The 16260-nt window shown below is 40.0% G+C and overlaps 1 protein-coding gene across 5 annotated transcripts in view; it reads right to left on the reverse strand.

Moving 5' to 3' along the window:
• Nucleotides 1-98: 98 nt before the first annotated feature.
• The window catches only part of WRN (WRN RecQ like helicase), a 42415-nt gene continuing 26253 nt past the window's right edge, over nt 99-16260 (reverse strand). For 4 of the 5 annotated variants that reach the window (XM_042871222.1, XM_042871223.1, XM_042871224.1 and 1 more), the window contains 13 exons: nt 13080-13250; nt 12908-13002; nt 11548-11623; nt 11301-11374; nt 9718-9796; nt 9325-9437; nt 8324-8438; nt 7090-7215; nt 5275-5437; nt 4015-4229; nt 2701-2772; nt 1879-2013; nt 99-430 (listed from right to left, as the gene is read on the reverse strand). In XM_042871222.1, the coding sequence (XP_042727156.1) occupies nt 308-430; nt 1879-2013; nt 2701-2772; nt 4015-4229; nt 5275-5437; nt 7090-7215; nt 8324-8438; nt 9325-9437; nt 9718-9796; nt 11301-11374; nt 11548-11623; nt 12908-13002; nt 13080-13250 (1557 nt within the window). In that variant the 3' untranslated portion in view covers nt 99-307. Of the gene's footprint in view, nt 431-1878; nt 2014-2700; nt 2773-4014; nt 4230-5274; nt 5438-7089; nt 7216-8323; nt 8439-9324; nt 9438-9717; nt 9797-11300; nt 11375-11547; nt 11624-12907; nt 13003-13079; nt 13251-16260 lie in introns of those variants that run through there. The other variant, XM_042871226.1, reaches the window with a different exon arrangement.

A 16260-nucleotide genomic window follows, 5' to 3' on the forward strand; every position in this document is an offset into this window, starting at 1 on the left:
CAACGCCGCGCTCCCAGCGGCCCCTGCGCCGCCGCCTGCACCGCCCCGTAGTGAGTAGCGCCGGGTAACGCGCGACCGGTAAAGATGGCGGACGCAGGGGCGCCTGGAGGCTGCTGCCTCGGATTGGTTTAATGACGAATTTCACACAGTGAAAAAAAACACAGAATTGGTTTTGTGTTCAAATGCCTCTCGCAAGGGATTAAGAAAAAAAAGGATCAAGCATCACTGCTTCGTGTAAAAGAGCCACTGCTGTAATACACGCAACATTTGTACATGTCTTAGAAAATACTTCATACAAAACTAATCTTCAATTGAAGATGCCTCTTCTTGTATCTGCTTTGGGCTTCTTGGTCTGGGGCACAGGGAGAACAGAGGATGCTGAGGCTCCAAACCATGTCGGCACCTTCCTCTTACCCGGGGGCTGGGAGCTCTGCAAACAGAAAAAGGTAAATAAAAAAAACATTTCTATATTCAGTTGTACCTTACAGCTCTGTACCTCTAACAGTGGTTGTCAGGAGACACCCATCAACTTAATGAGGAAGGCTTGTGTCTCCCTCAATTGCAGGGCTTTTTTCAAGCAGCTGACTGTATAAATGAACAGGTGGCAGGGAAACATCAGGCCTGCCATAAAGCACTGGTACACCTCTGCCAGCGTTATCCTTGGGAATTGTACTGAAACAAACCAAAATAATTTTGTGAAAAGAGCAAATAAAGTAACAAGAGTTCTTTTGTGTGACACCGAGGGAGATGTGTTACCAGGCTGAGGTACCCAGGTGTCTGCTACCTTCCCTGATGACTACTAAAGCCCACCTGTGATGCCACAGGTGCCTCCTCCTCACCCTCTCACCAGAAAGGGTATCAGTTCTGCAGACCATGCTGTGCTCTCTGCAACTCCACAGAGCATCTTTCAATGAATGCCACAGAAACAAGGCATGAATTCTAGTAAGAGCACGCAGCCATGAGATAAATGGGTTTCCACTCTACATTCAGCCACCAGTTTTTAAATGGAGGGACTGATTTCTGTTCAGATGTTCATCTCTTGGGAAGGAATTGCACCAGGACTGATCTACAGTCAGGAGAAAGACTGCTGAAGAGACAATAGCAAGAGATATGTACACCACCAAAGCTCCCAGCACAAACTCAGGTGGAGCAGAAGGTGGGCACAAATCATTACACTGATTCCCTTCGTTCCCGGTTCAGAAAAGTGGACTTAAAACTGATGTTCTGAAAGCTCTCCGAGGCAATAAAGTAAATAATGTTCCATTACATTCAGTGTTCTGGTAAGATAGCTGCTGTGTTGTTTCAGAACTGTACCTACCTACAAACTTAGTAAAGGACAGGGATAAACCTAACCAGAATAATAGATTTGTGAACACAAAACGTGATGCAGACGTCAATTTCCAGTTTGAGGCTGGGAAGTTGAGACATGCTGTACAGCAAGTAATGCTGTTCAGAGCCATACGAGCCATCTTTAGAGAAATGCAGTGTCTGTGCTCATACAGCTTGTTTACACGAACACCACTGCAGAAATCCTTGGTGTGATGAGCAGCAATCGAACACAACCTTGGAGAAGGAGCTGAACGTCCCCTTGAGATGTTTGGAAGCACCTGCCACTAGAGGGCTGCCAAGATTTACTAGGGAAAAATTTCCTAAAACAGGGTGTTCTCTGTGGAAGTAGTGTACTCAGGCTCATCAAGGGCAAGACAAAAGACATGTTGTTCTGCATCAAGCACGTTACCATGAGAAACTGGCTGACAATTCAGGGTAACGGTTTATGCACAAGAAAGAGTTCAAACAGAAGCTGGGTTTTGCTTTAAGATCAACGCTGAAATCACCACCTCTTTGCTCTGCTCCTGGCAGAGCTACTGGCAACCTCACCTTTGGCTGAGTGTCAGCAAACAGTTCTTTGTCAGTACAGAGGGCTGGTTGGTTCCTGGAGGCCAACTCGATGGGCTCCTTGCGGTCTGTTGTACCCCTGTTACCTGGCTGGGCATCATCTGTGCTCCAGGCAACCTTTGCATAGGACAGTAACAAAGGAGTCTGTTACATGTATTGCAGTATGAGAGCACAAAGTAGATTTTTTGGAAGTAAATTAGTAAATTATAAAAAGGAGTTCCAACACCCTCTCCTTAATAATATCCCTAGCTATTTCTTATCCATTTCACCAAAACAAAATTTGAGCAAGTGGAACGCATTCATTATAAATAAAGGAACTAAAATTTTCACTTGGGCCTTTTTTTTGGCCCCCCCCCCCTTTTCTTTTCCCTTCTGGGGAAGAAGACTGTATCGTCTGTCCCAGGGGTTCCAAGAACTCAAAATACTTGTTTGCATGTTTACACCACTGCTGTATTTTACAGGCTGGATGTTGGTCTGAGCAGCCTGGTCTTGTGGTTGGCAGCCCTGCCCACAGCAGAGGATGAAACTAGATGACCTTTGAGATCCTTTTCAGTTGTGGCCATTCTATGATTTTATGATTTTCAGACATGATTTTCAAGCTAAGGTGTTAGTTGATAAAGGAGTTATTGAAATCTATTAACCTGTGATTGTTACATCATGCTCGTGCATTACTGATGGAAACAACTGAAGCTAAGATTTTTGCATCAACCATGCATCTCTGATTTACAATTTCAATCTCACTTAGAGAACCATTAATGGCTAATGGCTACTACATGATTTATTACATTAATAACACCTATTTACCGAAGCTGAGGGCACCACTTGCGGATGGTTTTTTTCATCTCCTCTTTTCAGTGTAGGATTGGTCAATTTATCCTATGAAAGAAACAACATAATGTTAAAAAAAAAATAAAGAAAGAAAATAACATCCATTGCTATTTTCAAAAGCTGTTTGCTACAAGCAATTATTAGAGTGAGGATTTATTCTTAGAAATGAATGAAGTCTATTTTGATTAGATTTTTGACATTTGCTGTTTGTTCATTTGTACAACATGAATTTGATCTCTATTAGTATGTCCCTGTTACTAGCTCCAGAAGCTATCAGTAGCAGGAAAAAAAAGTTACCATAGCTCATACAATTGAATCGTCAGTTCAACTTTGGGAAACAACATAAACATGCTCAGACACTTATTGTAGAAACAAAACAGTACTCGGGGAGGCAAGAAACAATCAGTTTGGCAAGGCACGAAACATTATCTTAGTCCCAAGTTAAAGAAACCATCCCAAACCTCTGTAAGGAACAGATATGAAGTCCTTGTGCATGCAGGCAGCGGGATTTACAGTTTTCCATTTCTTTTTACCAATCCCACTTGGAGCAACTCAGGGCAGGCTTTTGTATTAAGTGTTGAACTGCAACTTGTGAAGACACTGAGAGGCAACCATGGGGCTGGAAAGGCTGGCCTAGCCTTTTCAAACTGCAGTAGCAAGCTCAGTATTTCCTTCTAGAGGAAATTTCTCCCAGTGACTCAGACTTATAGCATGACACTTTTCTTGTTATTATAGCTACATCCAGTGGCTTGAGCAAGAGAGGGACTCATGAATGTCTTAGAACTTTCTAGACAGAAAGGGATTCAGTTTTCCCAAATTAGGTGGGTGATCAGGTGCCAATAAAGGCAGAACATGGACTGTCTATAAATGGTCTAGCTTATGTAGAGCTTTCATACCAGGCAGAAATTTCAATTTCATATTCTTCCATTATTTCAGCTACTCAAAACTCCTGGATTTTACAGGGAATCTTTTACATTCACTTCCTGAATGGCTGGACAAGAGCAGAAGATGATCATCCCTATTCTGAGCTCATTATTAAGTCAGAGTTATAATGGTATACACAGCAGCAAGACTGATCAGGGGCTGATCGCTAGGTCAGCACTTCAGAAGAGGAACCTCTTGGTCAAATACCAGAAGAGAAAAAAACTCTTACTCAGAGCTGAGGAAAAGGGGGACTGGGAAGATGGAGATGCTAATCAGTATTGCGTACAGCAACAACGAACAGCATTTGGCCTGCTTCTAAAAAGACAAAACATTTTCACAAAACCAGTTCTATAGATTTTTACTAACCTTTCTTCCACTCCACAACGCTTTGCCCCTGCTCCTTTGATCTGCTCCTGTCTTTTCCTGCTGTTCGTCTGACAACACCAGCATCCTTTTGGCACCTGAACCATACTTAGATTTACTGCCATCCTTTTTCTCCAACAATGCAATAGCCATCTGGATGAGATACAGTTCAATATTTGCAGGAACAAGTTTTCTGATTTCCTGAATTTTGGTGGTATCTTGGAAAAAATATATAAATACAATTGATTTTTTTTTTTAATTGCCCTGCCTCACATTGATCTATTTTACAATATAAGAAAATAGTCAGTTGTTTCTCAGGAAAGGATGAATTAAGGCATAGAAAGCCTAGAAGTCCCATAAGAAACTATATTACGAGTTCACGGGATCAATTCCCAACTCATTCACAGAAACATAGCATCTCACATTTAGTGTAAAACATCATCATCACCCTACTCCAGCCTGCCTCTCCTGTCAACCATTTTCTATGGAGATGAAGACTATATACACAGGTTGAATAGCCTCCCATCTTCTGCTTTGCTGGAAAGAACTTGCACAGCAGTATGTTTAAGAAAGTAAAGCTGAGAGTCTGGTTGGGCCTGTAACTGCTGCAAAAAGGACACATAAATCTGCAATGGGACAGGAGTACTGCAAGTGGCAAGTGAGAGGAATTCTGCAATCTAAAGTAATTAAACTCCAAGGATGAGACTGAACTTTCAGTGCCTCACGTGCACAGCCACAAATCCATATGTGGTTGCTTCCAGCTTCTGAACTAGCCCATGGTACCAGATGACGGGGTTAAGATGAACAGCTGTATTTCTTGCACTATCCTGCTTCCTCCTCATAAACAAGTAATTTGCAGACAAGCTTCCCTGCAGAAATTTTATAGCTCTGCTTCAGCATATTGTCCATAAGCCAGTACACATGGAAAGATTCTGCCAGACCCATTTCTTAGCTTGCCTTTCAACTGAGTAAATATATACACTTCTAAGAATGGTGCCTGGATCTTATCCAGCACAATACAGTCAAATGGAAGCATCTATAGAGTGTTACCTTCTTTTGATCTTCAATGAAGCCTGACTGCCCTATTCTGGCAACTTGAAAGGCAAGCAACAACTGTCTTCGCAGTGCTCTGCCTTGCTATAGCCACAAGTCTTCAAAAAATGATAGGTGCAACCTAAAGCACTAGCAGAGCTGTGATATTTTTCATTCCCTTCATTAGCATGTCACTACCATGAGAAGCTTCAGACAGACTGTGATGCTCACCTGAGTCAATAGGAGGATTATGGATAATATCAGAAATCATCTGTTGAACTTCAGGAGTCAAACCTGCTCGCTCCAGATTGACAGGATAGCCAGCTTTCACCGCTTGGAACAAGTGAGTGCCAACCTCATTAAGTGGAAGAGATCTGGTCTCACTGATAGTCCTCTAGGGAAACAAAGGAAGAGGAAATTAAGGTGGCAGAAGCGCCTGAAATACAACTGAAAGCCTGGCAAGTTCCTGTACCACAAAAATCAACCAGGGATACCAGCACATAGCTAGCTGTGCAACAACTCACAAACACTTTATTTCTTCTAATATTTCTCAAGTTTATTTTCCAGCTCATAAAGAGCATATTTCTCTCAAGACTAATACTCTTCTTAGCACAAGCATGATGAGACCTTAGACTACTTCATACAAAAACAGACTCTTCTGTGGAATGGTGCTGTGTGACCACCTTCAGCCTGCTTTATAGCACGTGTTCCTATGCCACAACTAAACACTGTCCACTCTCCACCCTCAATAGAAGCTGAATCCCAGCAAATTCTACTACAAAGGAAATGGATGCTTTTTGTCTCATAGTTGAACATCAATACAGCTCCTATTTTGTGAGGTACTCCCTTGACAAAGCCTCAGATGTTTCCTGCTAAGTAGCTGTGATGCACTTGACCTGCTAGTTGTCCACTTGATTCACAGAGCCAGAGAAGAACATGTCCAACAGTACTTAAACAAATTTCCATTTCAAGTTTGTTCAATAAATTATCTGGAAATACTTGCACTGAAAAGAAACATCTGAAACTTACTCCATCTAAACTTGCATATTTCAAGGAGAGACTTCAGACTGGTTACTTCTCTGCCTTTAAAGATCAGGCTTCATGTTTTTATGCTCCATTTATTTCTGTTCTCCACAGATAATACACAAACCATGTATAAAATTATGAAGATTAATGGAAGCAGAGTATCAATTTACCCATCCAGTAACTATACAATTGCTTCTTGCTAATTAGCCCCTGCATGCACTTCAAGCTAGCAACTACCTGACAGGTATTATCCATACTCTCGGAAAGGACAAAATAAAATACAAAACAACTACAGTTTTCTACTGCAGAATTACAAAGCAATAAAGGACACTACGTAAAGTGCAGTGTGCTCATCTTTACAGGGCACATGGTACGATATCCGTTTAGGCACATGCCCCATAGCACTTGAACAACCTAGCTGTAATTTGACCTTAGCTCTTCTTGGTAACAGGAGACACACCTTTAGAAAGTCTGAATGAGAAAGTCACACTGACACGTAGTCTTACTGCTTTGCACTGAATCTCCATGTGACCTTCACTTTGCAACATTACAGTCTTACACATGGACATGGCACAGCCAGAGGAACAGGGGTTTGCTACTTAAAGATGCGACAGAATGAAATTTATCCATGTAGTAACTAGCCTTAAGAACATGACTGGATACAGCCCCATGCTTAGTGTATTTTCCCCACAGGCTTCCTGGTCAGGAAATTTTTCTACATGCCCTTACTGTGTGAACACAAAGATGCAGTGCTAGAGATACAGTGCTGGATGGAACTAGAACTTGTAGCAGAAAAGCACATTGCCCAAAACTACTAAAACGTGCCAATAAAATAACGGCAGAAATTATGCCCCATGTCCTGCCAATCTAAAGACACCACTTCAGAGTTTCACAGCTACCCCTCCCAACACTGGCAAAGGATTTAAAGGGAACTAATGTGCAAATCCCCTACATATTTAGGTAAAATGTCACCACTGTTAGTTTTCAAGGAGGAAGAGACCACCATAGGGAGGAACTTACCAGGGAGAGATTTTTCTCTTGGAACAGGACATAAGTGACATGCTCTGAGGGAGACAGAGCTTTAGTGTTCTTCCAAGGAGATATCTCTTTCTGATCTGTAGATTCAGATTTGGGGAATATGTCCGTCTGAGTCAGATAAAGAGGAGTAAAAGGATGATATCTCAGTAACAACTAATGAATCACCCTCCTGTTACCCAAAAAAGTAACAGAAATGGAGTCATTCATCACCATGCAGACTGGTTTTGACCACAAAAAAAAAACAAAGAGAGAATCAGGATGGATACTCGTGTATTTCCATCTTAATAAAACAAGTATGAGACTGCTCCAATGAACTCAAGAGGAAAAAGCCAAAAAACAGCATGTCAACACAGAACTCAGTTGGTCTTCATTACATATGTAAAATTATGCCATCAGAACCAACTGTGGTATTCCACCTGTTGTTTTTGTATGGGAAATTCCTCCATGTATTTTCAACTTAAGCTTAACAAAGATTGATTGAAAAACAGGAATGGCTTCAATCCCCATACCTAGGTCCATTAGCTTTCTCTTAAAGAGAAATATGACTTGAAGTTTAACGCACTGAGGAATTTCTCAGTCACGACAGAAGTAGCATTACTGCTCTACTTGCTTTCCAGACATTCTTATCCCAGTATCTACAGATTTATTTGGGAATTCACCTCCTTAAACTGCTGCATATCACCTCCAATCCTGTGCTCCACAGTCCCTCTCTGGTAGTACCTCTTACTATTATGAGGGCAAGACTGATGAAGAGCTATTTCACAGGAAATCTCAGAAGTAAATCAACAGTGTTGACAAAAGTCAGGCATTGGACTTCTACTGTCTGCTGAAAAAAAGCTAACAGAAACAGAGAGTCCTTCCATCAACATCTACTGAAGCAATAACCTGATTGGGGCCATTCCCTATACCCTTGGTCTCCAAACCCATATCATAATTAACTAGTTACAAGCTATTAATAATATGGCACCATCAACCTGGTTGGACAGGTGGTCTTTACAAATATGCCTAACATCACCAACCCATAACATCAGCCACGTCCTGATGTCATTACTACGTAACACATTTGGATTTGAAAGGTCTATACATAAGCAAGGTTGCCCTGCCTGGATGGGAAAACTTAAGGACAAAAACTGAAGGAGGAATCCAACAGCTGCAAATCAAATTATGACCCTTAGGGCTCCTGCGTGCTAGAAGACACTTAAAAAATAAGCCATACCTGCAAACTGTTCGCTTGGCAGAAGTCCTTAATCTCAGCCAGGAGAAGGCCCAGCATTGTTGATTTGGCTTCAGATACACCATCAATTCTTTTCACATTCTCCACAGTTGTAGGCCTGATCCAAGATAAACAATTAAAGGCATGGATATGTCCTATACTGATGCTTTAAATCATGAAGTGTCTCAGTGACACGCACTTGGACTACAGATTTATCAGTCACTACTTGAAAATTTCATTAATGTACTATCATCTCTGGTATTAAATTCTCTGCCTGCACTTCTGTATCTTGAAGCTCGACTACAGCAAAAATTTCAAATACACTGTTAATACTTCAGTGTGTGTTATTATTTGTTTGCTATTCCCTCCTGAAAGCACATAAGCCTAGAGATATTCCATGAAAGAACATACACATTCCAAGTACTCCTCTTATCTAATGCTGCATAGCAGCTCAGGAAGGCTCTTCAGATGCATTAAATGCTGATCTGCGCTACGATACCCTCTCTAAAAATCAAAGAAATCTTTTTTTTTGCCTCTCAGTAGTTGAGAGCAACACTAAATTTTTATTATTCTTCTGTGCTACACACCTATCCATATAAGGGACAGTTCCTGTCCTGTATTAACCCTTACCAGTATGTGGGCATAGTAAAATAACTAGAACACATTGAAGAGAAGTTGGGAAGCTAAGAATTGGAGGAAATGCACTTTTTCCTCCCTGACTGTAAAGCTGACAGGAGGTTTGGTTAAGGAGACACATGCAAAGTTGGCATTTTATTTAAAAACAAACAAACAACACTAGAATGAAGACACAAATCTGATATATGCAGCTTTCTAACTTAATTACTAAGTACTCTACAAGGTACTATAACAAATTAAATTGATCAGGAAAAATGCTACTGCTTTACAAATGAGACATGCTACCTAACAAAAGCAGAAAGAAAATGTGACTTTACTTGTGACTTTTTTTTCCTGAGTTTTTGTAATACTCTGTGTGCTGGCTTTACCTCGTTCGGGCCATCTCCACCAGGATCTTATTGGTTGCCAAGACAGCAGGAGGAATTACTTTCTCATTAGCTACCTTCTGTCTAGCAGTCAGCAACTTGCCATAGAGAGCAGTCTGCGAAGAAGAGCCAAATTCTCATAAAGAGGCTTTAAATCAAGCACGTAGAAATGATTCAAATTGAGCTGAAAAATTATAGCTTCTCTCATCTTTCCACTAATACACAAAAAACCCTGCAACCCTTTAAGAACTTCACATTGAAATGCTCTTTCAGGACTCCTACTCACAACATCTGTGTAATGTCAAAGAGCTGCCCAAGACAGCTGCTCCAATACTGCAGAACTGTGCTCTACAGGTTGACTGCAGTTCCCAGATACCGTCTCTTCTCAAGACTTACCTCTAGTTCATTTTCTTGGGATGAAACAACGGGCACTTGGGACCTCAAAGGTGATTTCACTGGTGAGCGCTCTGTGGGACTGAGGAAAGTCACGTATAAAGTCAGCACTTGTGTCCGATCAATTTATTCACAAACTTTGTATAATATTTAAGTGAGCAGCAGCTCTATTTGTTTTGCTTTTTTTCTTGTGTTCTGAGTTTTTTTTTGCCTGTATTTGACAGTGCAGTCAGATTTTGGCCAGCATCTCACGCTGGCAGCAGCACTGATATCAGACTTGAGCTGATTGGAGCAGAAATAGTAGTATCACATAGCCAAATTCATGAAAAATTCCTCTGTGAATGGTCCTATAACTTAAAAATAGCCTCTTGCTATTAAAAAAAAACAACTCAGATAAACACTGCCATTTTGTGAACAAACCACCTGTATCACTGCCTGCATCTGGATGGTTGTACTGTTAAGAAAAAGTATTCTTAGAAGCACTTGTCCATTCATGATGGTATTCTGACAGCATCCACAAGAAATATCTTGCATTTCTACCCATGGCCACTAACATGGATTTTTGCCAAAAAGAGCTAATCACTTTAAAAGCATCAGTGACAAAGGCACAGCTGCTGTGCTGTAAGCAGTTAGCTGATGTTACCTCTAGGCATGTCTGCATAGAAAGAACATCACAGCGACCAGCCTACAGGCTCATGTGCTAAGGAAATTTTACCTCTAATTAGGCTGCCATCATCATACTGCAATATCTGCAGGCAAACTAGAATAAGTATCTTCTCCTTGTTTTGCCAAGCAAAGTACAAAATAACTCCTTTTAGACTGTAGCTGTCCCTAAAATGATTTTTCTCCATACAGCTACAGTGGCAATTTTTCAGCTTAAGTGACTTCTGGTTTTCCTGTCTTCTGCAAGCATCAGGACACTTGTTGGAAAGAAGAATGGAACTTTTCAGAAATGCAAGATGGGTTTAAACCTGAAGCTACACATAGTCGTGGAAAACAAATTACTTTCTCTGCCTTTTGCTAAAGCTTGTTTTATTTCTTTTGACCTCAAGGAACCTGGGTTTGTCTCAGTCTCCTCCACATCAGTGCAAAAAAGACAGAAACCTCAACACTCACAATAACTACATGGGACATACATTCAGTTTTGCCATCTTTAAGATGCAGTCACAGCTTGCTAACTTTTTGGCTTAATTATATTTAACTGAAAACTATTATTCTTAATTTCTTATTTAAATCACAATTACAAATCCATTACAGTTTCAGCCATCACATAGAAAACATTGACTGGAAAAAAAAAAAAAAAAAAAGAATGGCCACATTAAAAGTACCCAATATAAAGTTACTCCACTTTTAATGACATTTTCTTAATTTTATTCCTACTGGTTTTCAAGCCAGTTAGCAAGTTTGCACTGTTACAGTTTGTGAAACTTGCTCTGCAAGTTTAAAATCTTCTTTTTTTACTTTATTTTCTTTAAATACTAATTGCTTACAATCAAACATTTTTATGGTCTGTTCAAAGTGGAATACTGGTTTGAAGAACTGCATTACCAACAATATCAGTACTACTAAATCTTAGAAGAGCATACCTGTTAACCACGGTATTGCTTTTTGGAAGAGCTCCAGCTTTTCTCTCATAGGCAAACATTTCATACAAGGACATCTATAAAAAAAACCACAAGAATGAGACAAATGAATGCTAATTTAAGGCTATTTTCCAGTGATGCTGACGTAAGCAGGAAAACATACATTTGTGACACCATGACATACTTGCAAGGTTTTTAATACAAACAAGGAAGGGCCAAAGCACACAAGAGTAGCTGTACACATACAGACCTGCTTAACTGGGGACTGCTTTGTTCCTTTCATGTCTGGGGAGCGCTGCATTAAGAAAGCAGGTGAAGGTCTGCTTCTGTAATGAAACAGAATTCCTTTTCACATGAATTGAATGAATCATTTGTTAATTTTTTGTACATGGCCGTGTCACTGTACACTTTACTAAGCAAACTAAGTAGAACTTTGTGTAAGGCTACTTTGGGCAAATAATTTTATTTTTGTTTTAAGTTATTAAATACACTTTTTTTTTTCCTCCTTTTTTAAACAGAGAACACTGAGGACCCCAAAGTTTGATAAAAATAGAATAATGCTAAAGAGGAACATGAAATTTTGTCATATAGAAAAAAACGGATATTTTCATGAGAAATCAAAGTTTTGTGACTAAACTGTCTTCATAAGAATCTATTTTTAAGATTCTTCATCTAGAGAAAACAAGTATCAACTTCCCAGCCTGCACTGAGTGCAATTTTTGCCACTTCCTATTTAGAAACAAACAAGGTATTTTTTCGTCTAGAAGCCACAAAGACAGCAACTAAAAAATGTCACAACAGAAATAAGAGGGAAGGCAAAAGAAAACTGGCACTTAGATTTTGCATTACTGAAAAATAAATAATTACAATTGAGACATCTGAGAAGGTGTCCAGCAGTGAAGAACTCTGTTCCAACAGTACTTATTGCTATAGCAAAGCCTCCAGTTCTTCATCTTTCACTTCAAAAAGAGTTGGCCTGAACCCATATTTGCAAAGACCAACAGAACACTGTTTATGAAGTACAGTTGGAAGTGGAGGATGACAAGCAAAGCTTCACTTGCCATTTCCTTAAAGTAATTTACTCTGGCGACAAGTCAGCTGACCACCACTGAAAAAGAAAAACAACCTCACCACTTTTGCAGATTTATTCACCAAGAGCTGGAGAAGTTAAGATTTCACAGAAGTAGCTACACAGAAAACCATCACACATGTGTGTTGAATCAGTTCTTTTTTCAACACAGGCATGTAGCACATAGACTGAACGTGAAACCGAAAAGCTGAATTTTATGAAGATGTAGGTCAACTGCAAAACTGGGAAAAAAAATTGTTAGCTGCTCTAGTTAAAGACCAATTCAATTATGTAACACAGCAGCCAAAAAAAAAAAAAGTAAATCTTGCTCTAATATTTCCTGCCTTGAGCATATCTTCCAATTTTTTATTTATTTTTTTTTTTTTTCAGTACTATAATAGTACCAAAGGGAAAGCCTTAGCTGCTAAGTCCAGTGCAGCAATCTCTTGTCCAATCTGCCACTTCCAGAACTAGCCCTCAGGGACCAATAACCTAGATGATGAAAATAGAGCGCTTAAGAGGAAACATACACTATAATTACCTTCGAGGAGTTTTCTGTAGGTTTAAGTCTTCGTTGGACTGTAACAGAAGACTTGGATTTGGGGCAGATTCAGCTTTCAAAAGCCAATTTCTACCCTGTAAGGAAAAGACAATATGGCTTAACTATAGATTACTCAGAAGCCTGTGATGGGTAGACTCGCACCAAGAAGTACCTTCTGGGTGAGCCCACACGTTGTTGCAAACTTGCTGCGCCCAGAGACTTCTCTGAGGAATCCTTCCATTATCAGCTGCTGGCTGAGTGATTTCCACCAGTTCTCTGTCCAGTCTTTTCCACTACCATACAGAGGGTGTTTCCTGTATCTGTCTGGCAGACGCTGAGAATTCTGAAATTGAGAGAAACTGACAGGTTTCTCCAGTCCTTTCAGAACGAAGTTCTCAATACACCCTGCAAGATTATCATGAGATACGAGGAACAAGTCCCCAAGAACATAAACTTAATAGAAGAACTTCTCTGCAAAGTCACAAGCCAAAAAAAATTTAATTCAACTTTACACAGTAACCACAACAACCATACTTAAAACAACTCAATGATGAGCATAAACCATGCTTATCACCTCGTTCAATGCCACTTGAGGAGTGATTTCACCTTTGCTAATGTAATCCATTTTTGTGCTGTGAAAACATTATGACTTCAAATGACAAACTACGCTGATATGACAGAACTATAAAACTGCCTCTGCACATAAAGTTACACAACAGAACAAGGGTGCAGAAACAGCAACAAGCTGACTGCAAATGCTTGCTCTATTGCTCCTCCTCTTCAGCTGCCTGTTACAATGTTCGGGCATTCACTTCAACACTTCTTTTTGTTTGGAATGGTTGCTGGTTTCACCATCTCTTATCAATGGTTGAGACTAGAAAAAAGCCCCACAATTAGGTCCTCTCTGATCCCCCAGTCTCAATGCCCAAAGGGACCGTAGAGAGCTTAAAGCCCCTTCCATCCAACGGGAAACTTCCCATGAACGTGAAAAGTTCAGAACATTTCTGACACAGGGAAGTAAGAAGGGCCCAAGTGATAGAAAGTGAAAACGTCTTAGAGGAAAAGAAGTTTCAGTTCACCACTGGTGTATGAAAGCAGAAGGAAGACATGCCTCAGACTGTCATTTGCCCATTTGCTGACCATCCCTACCACAGAGAGAGCCAATATGCAATTTTTTTGAATTACAAACACATATACATATGCAGTACATGTGCTCTAGTATATACACAGGTTGCTCCAAAAGTAATGCCACCTATTTATTTCCATAGAAACAACAACAAAGGGCGTTACAACACTTTCATAAAGCAAGTTCACAGCTATAAAATGCTATTTCTCAACATGGTCACCACCATTTTCCATACATTTCTGCCAGCAATGAACAAAAGCCTGCATGGTGCAATGGTCAGCACAGGGAGGCTTGCTGAGGTCCATCATATCCTCAGGGCTCACAGGGAAGAGACGGACAAGCAATTCCTGCTCAGCTCATGAGGAGGAGCAGGAAGAGGTTCTTGATTCAGCCTTCAGCACCCAGGGAATGGCAGCCACATGGAAGGGGGCACAGCTTACTGCTTAATGGCCCTTGGGCACCAAGTCCTGACTCTGAATTGAAGTGAGTCACTTCTCCAGGAGGCAATAAAAGCCAAGTTTTACAACCTCACATCTAGACAGACCTCGTTCAACTCTTAACATGAATTATCTGAAAGCATAGCAACATTCCTTTCAGTTTTGCAGTTACATTATTTACTCCAGTAGCTGCACATTTTCAGAATATGGGTTTAACTGTGAGAGCGAGTTCAACTCTGGATATCTCTATAAAAGGAATAAGATGCAACACAGTAAACTTTCCAGCTATATTCAGGATGAGCAATGTCATGTCATTTTGGCTTTTGACAGCCAGTCCTATGCCAATCCTACAATTTTAACTGTTTAGAAATTATTAGAATTACTACTTAAAGCCATTGGCAAACAATCTCTAAATTATTAACAATCTCTATTATTAACAATAAAACCATTGTTGACATAGCTATAAATTCACATGTTGGCTGATAAAAGGAGCTCAGTTGTTAACATCATATTCTTCTTGGTTTAGCAGGTTAGTGTAATATTTCTGCCAATGCAGCTCTAATGTCAGGTTTCCCAGAGGACCTTATTCACTTTATTGCCTGACCCAGCTTTCAAATACGAAGCAGGTCCCTCCCATGGTCTATCTCAAGTCTGTTGGAGGCCACCCAGACTTGCTTGTTGTAAAAAGATACCATTAACTTCCTTAAAACCATCACTTTTCCATCACCTACATAAATTTTTGAAGCAATACACCACTCATCTTCAGATAGAAACAGCATGTATAACTTACAGAGATACTGGTGGATTATTTCACACATTTGTTCTAGACAAGGACAAACTGAAGCAAAAAGCAAAGAAAAACACCATTTTTAAAGGGTACGTTAGTCCAGAGAAAAGTGTTCTCATAAGCAGTAAGAATTTATTCCACATTAGCAGTGCAAGCATGGCATGATTAACAATTCTCCCAATAACGTCTAGCCAATAAATTATTCAAACTACTTTAAGATCTACAATGATGTATTTTCACCCTAAGCACATTTGTGTGACAATTAGCAGATTTCGTACACAAAGAAAGCATGACATCATTCACCAAGTTTATCAAGCACTGCAAGAGTTTTTTTTTTTTTCCAGACTGTAAACATTTGAACTGATTTTGTTCTTACTCCTGTGTTTTCTCTCTGGTGCATTTCTCCTCAGTATTCCAAATGCTTTGCATGTGAAGACGGGCATAAGTCATCTACACTCATCTTAATATGCTACTTCCTGTCTCACCACTCCAAGTCAGTCAGCAGAACAAAGCCAGAAAACAAATCATCATGATCTTTCTTTAAGTCAGTTCTTTAAGTCAATTCTTTAAGTCAATAATTCTTTAAGCAGAGACCTGTTTGTTCTCAGTTCTAGAAAGGCTATTCCTTCCAGGACAATGGAAATGAGTTTTCACTGAGAAGTCACTGAATTGCCTCTGCAAAGACATCAGATTTACCATAAAGAATTCAAGAGCTCAAGATTTTCAGAAAGAGCTTCAGAACCTCTGCCACTGCTTGGGTTAATATACAACTGTTGATAACAAAGTAACCCATGAAACACGCATAGCTAACACGTCACACATTTCTAAGCTGAGATCTTGGGCTATGTAACAGGCTGAATATTACACCTTTTAGAAAAGCAGAGCTATGAGAAGAACAGCTCAGTGGCAGAAGCCGTTCCTTTGTTGTACCTACACAAAGGTTAAGTCCAGCATGCTTCAGAGATTCACTCTATTTATTGACGTTGCATTTAAAGGCAACAAT

This window comes from Lagopus leucura, unplaced genomic scaffold (genome assembly GCF_019238085.1).
Source record: "Lagopus leucura isolate 7727_CA_CO unplaced genomic scaffold, USGS_WTPT01 Super-Scaffold_100004, whole genome shotgun sequence".
Taxonomy (NCBI): domain Eukaryota; kingdom Metazoa; phylum Chordata; class Aves; order Galliformes; family Phasianidae; genus Lagopus; species Lagopus leucura.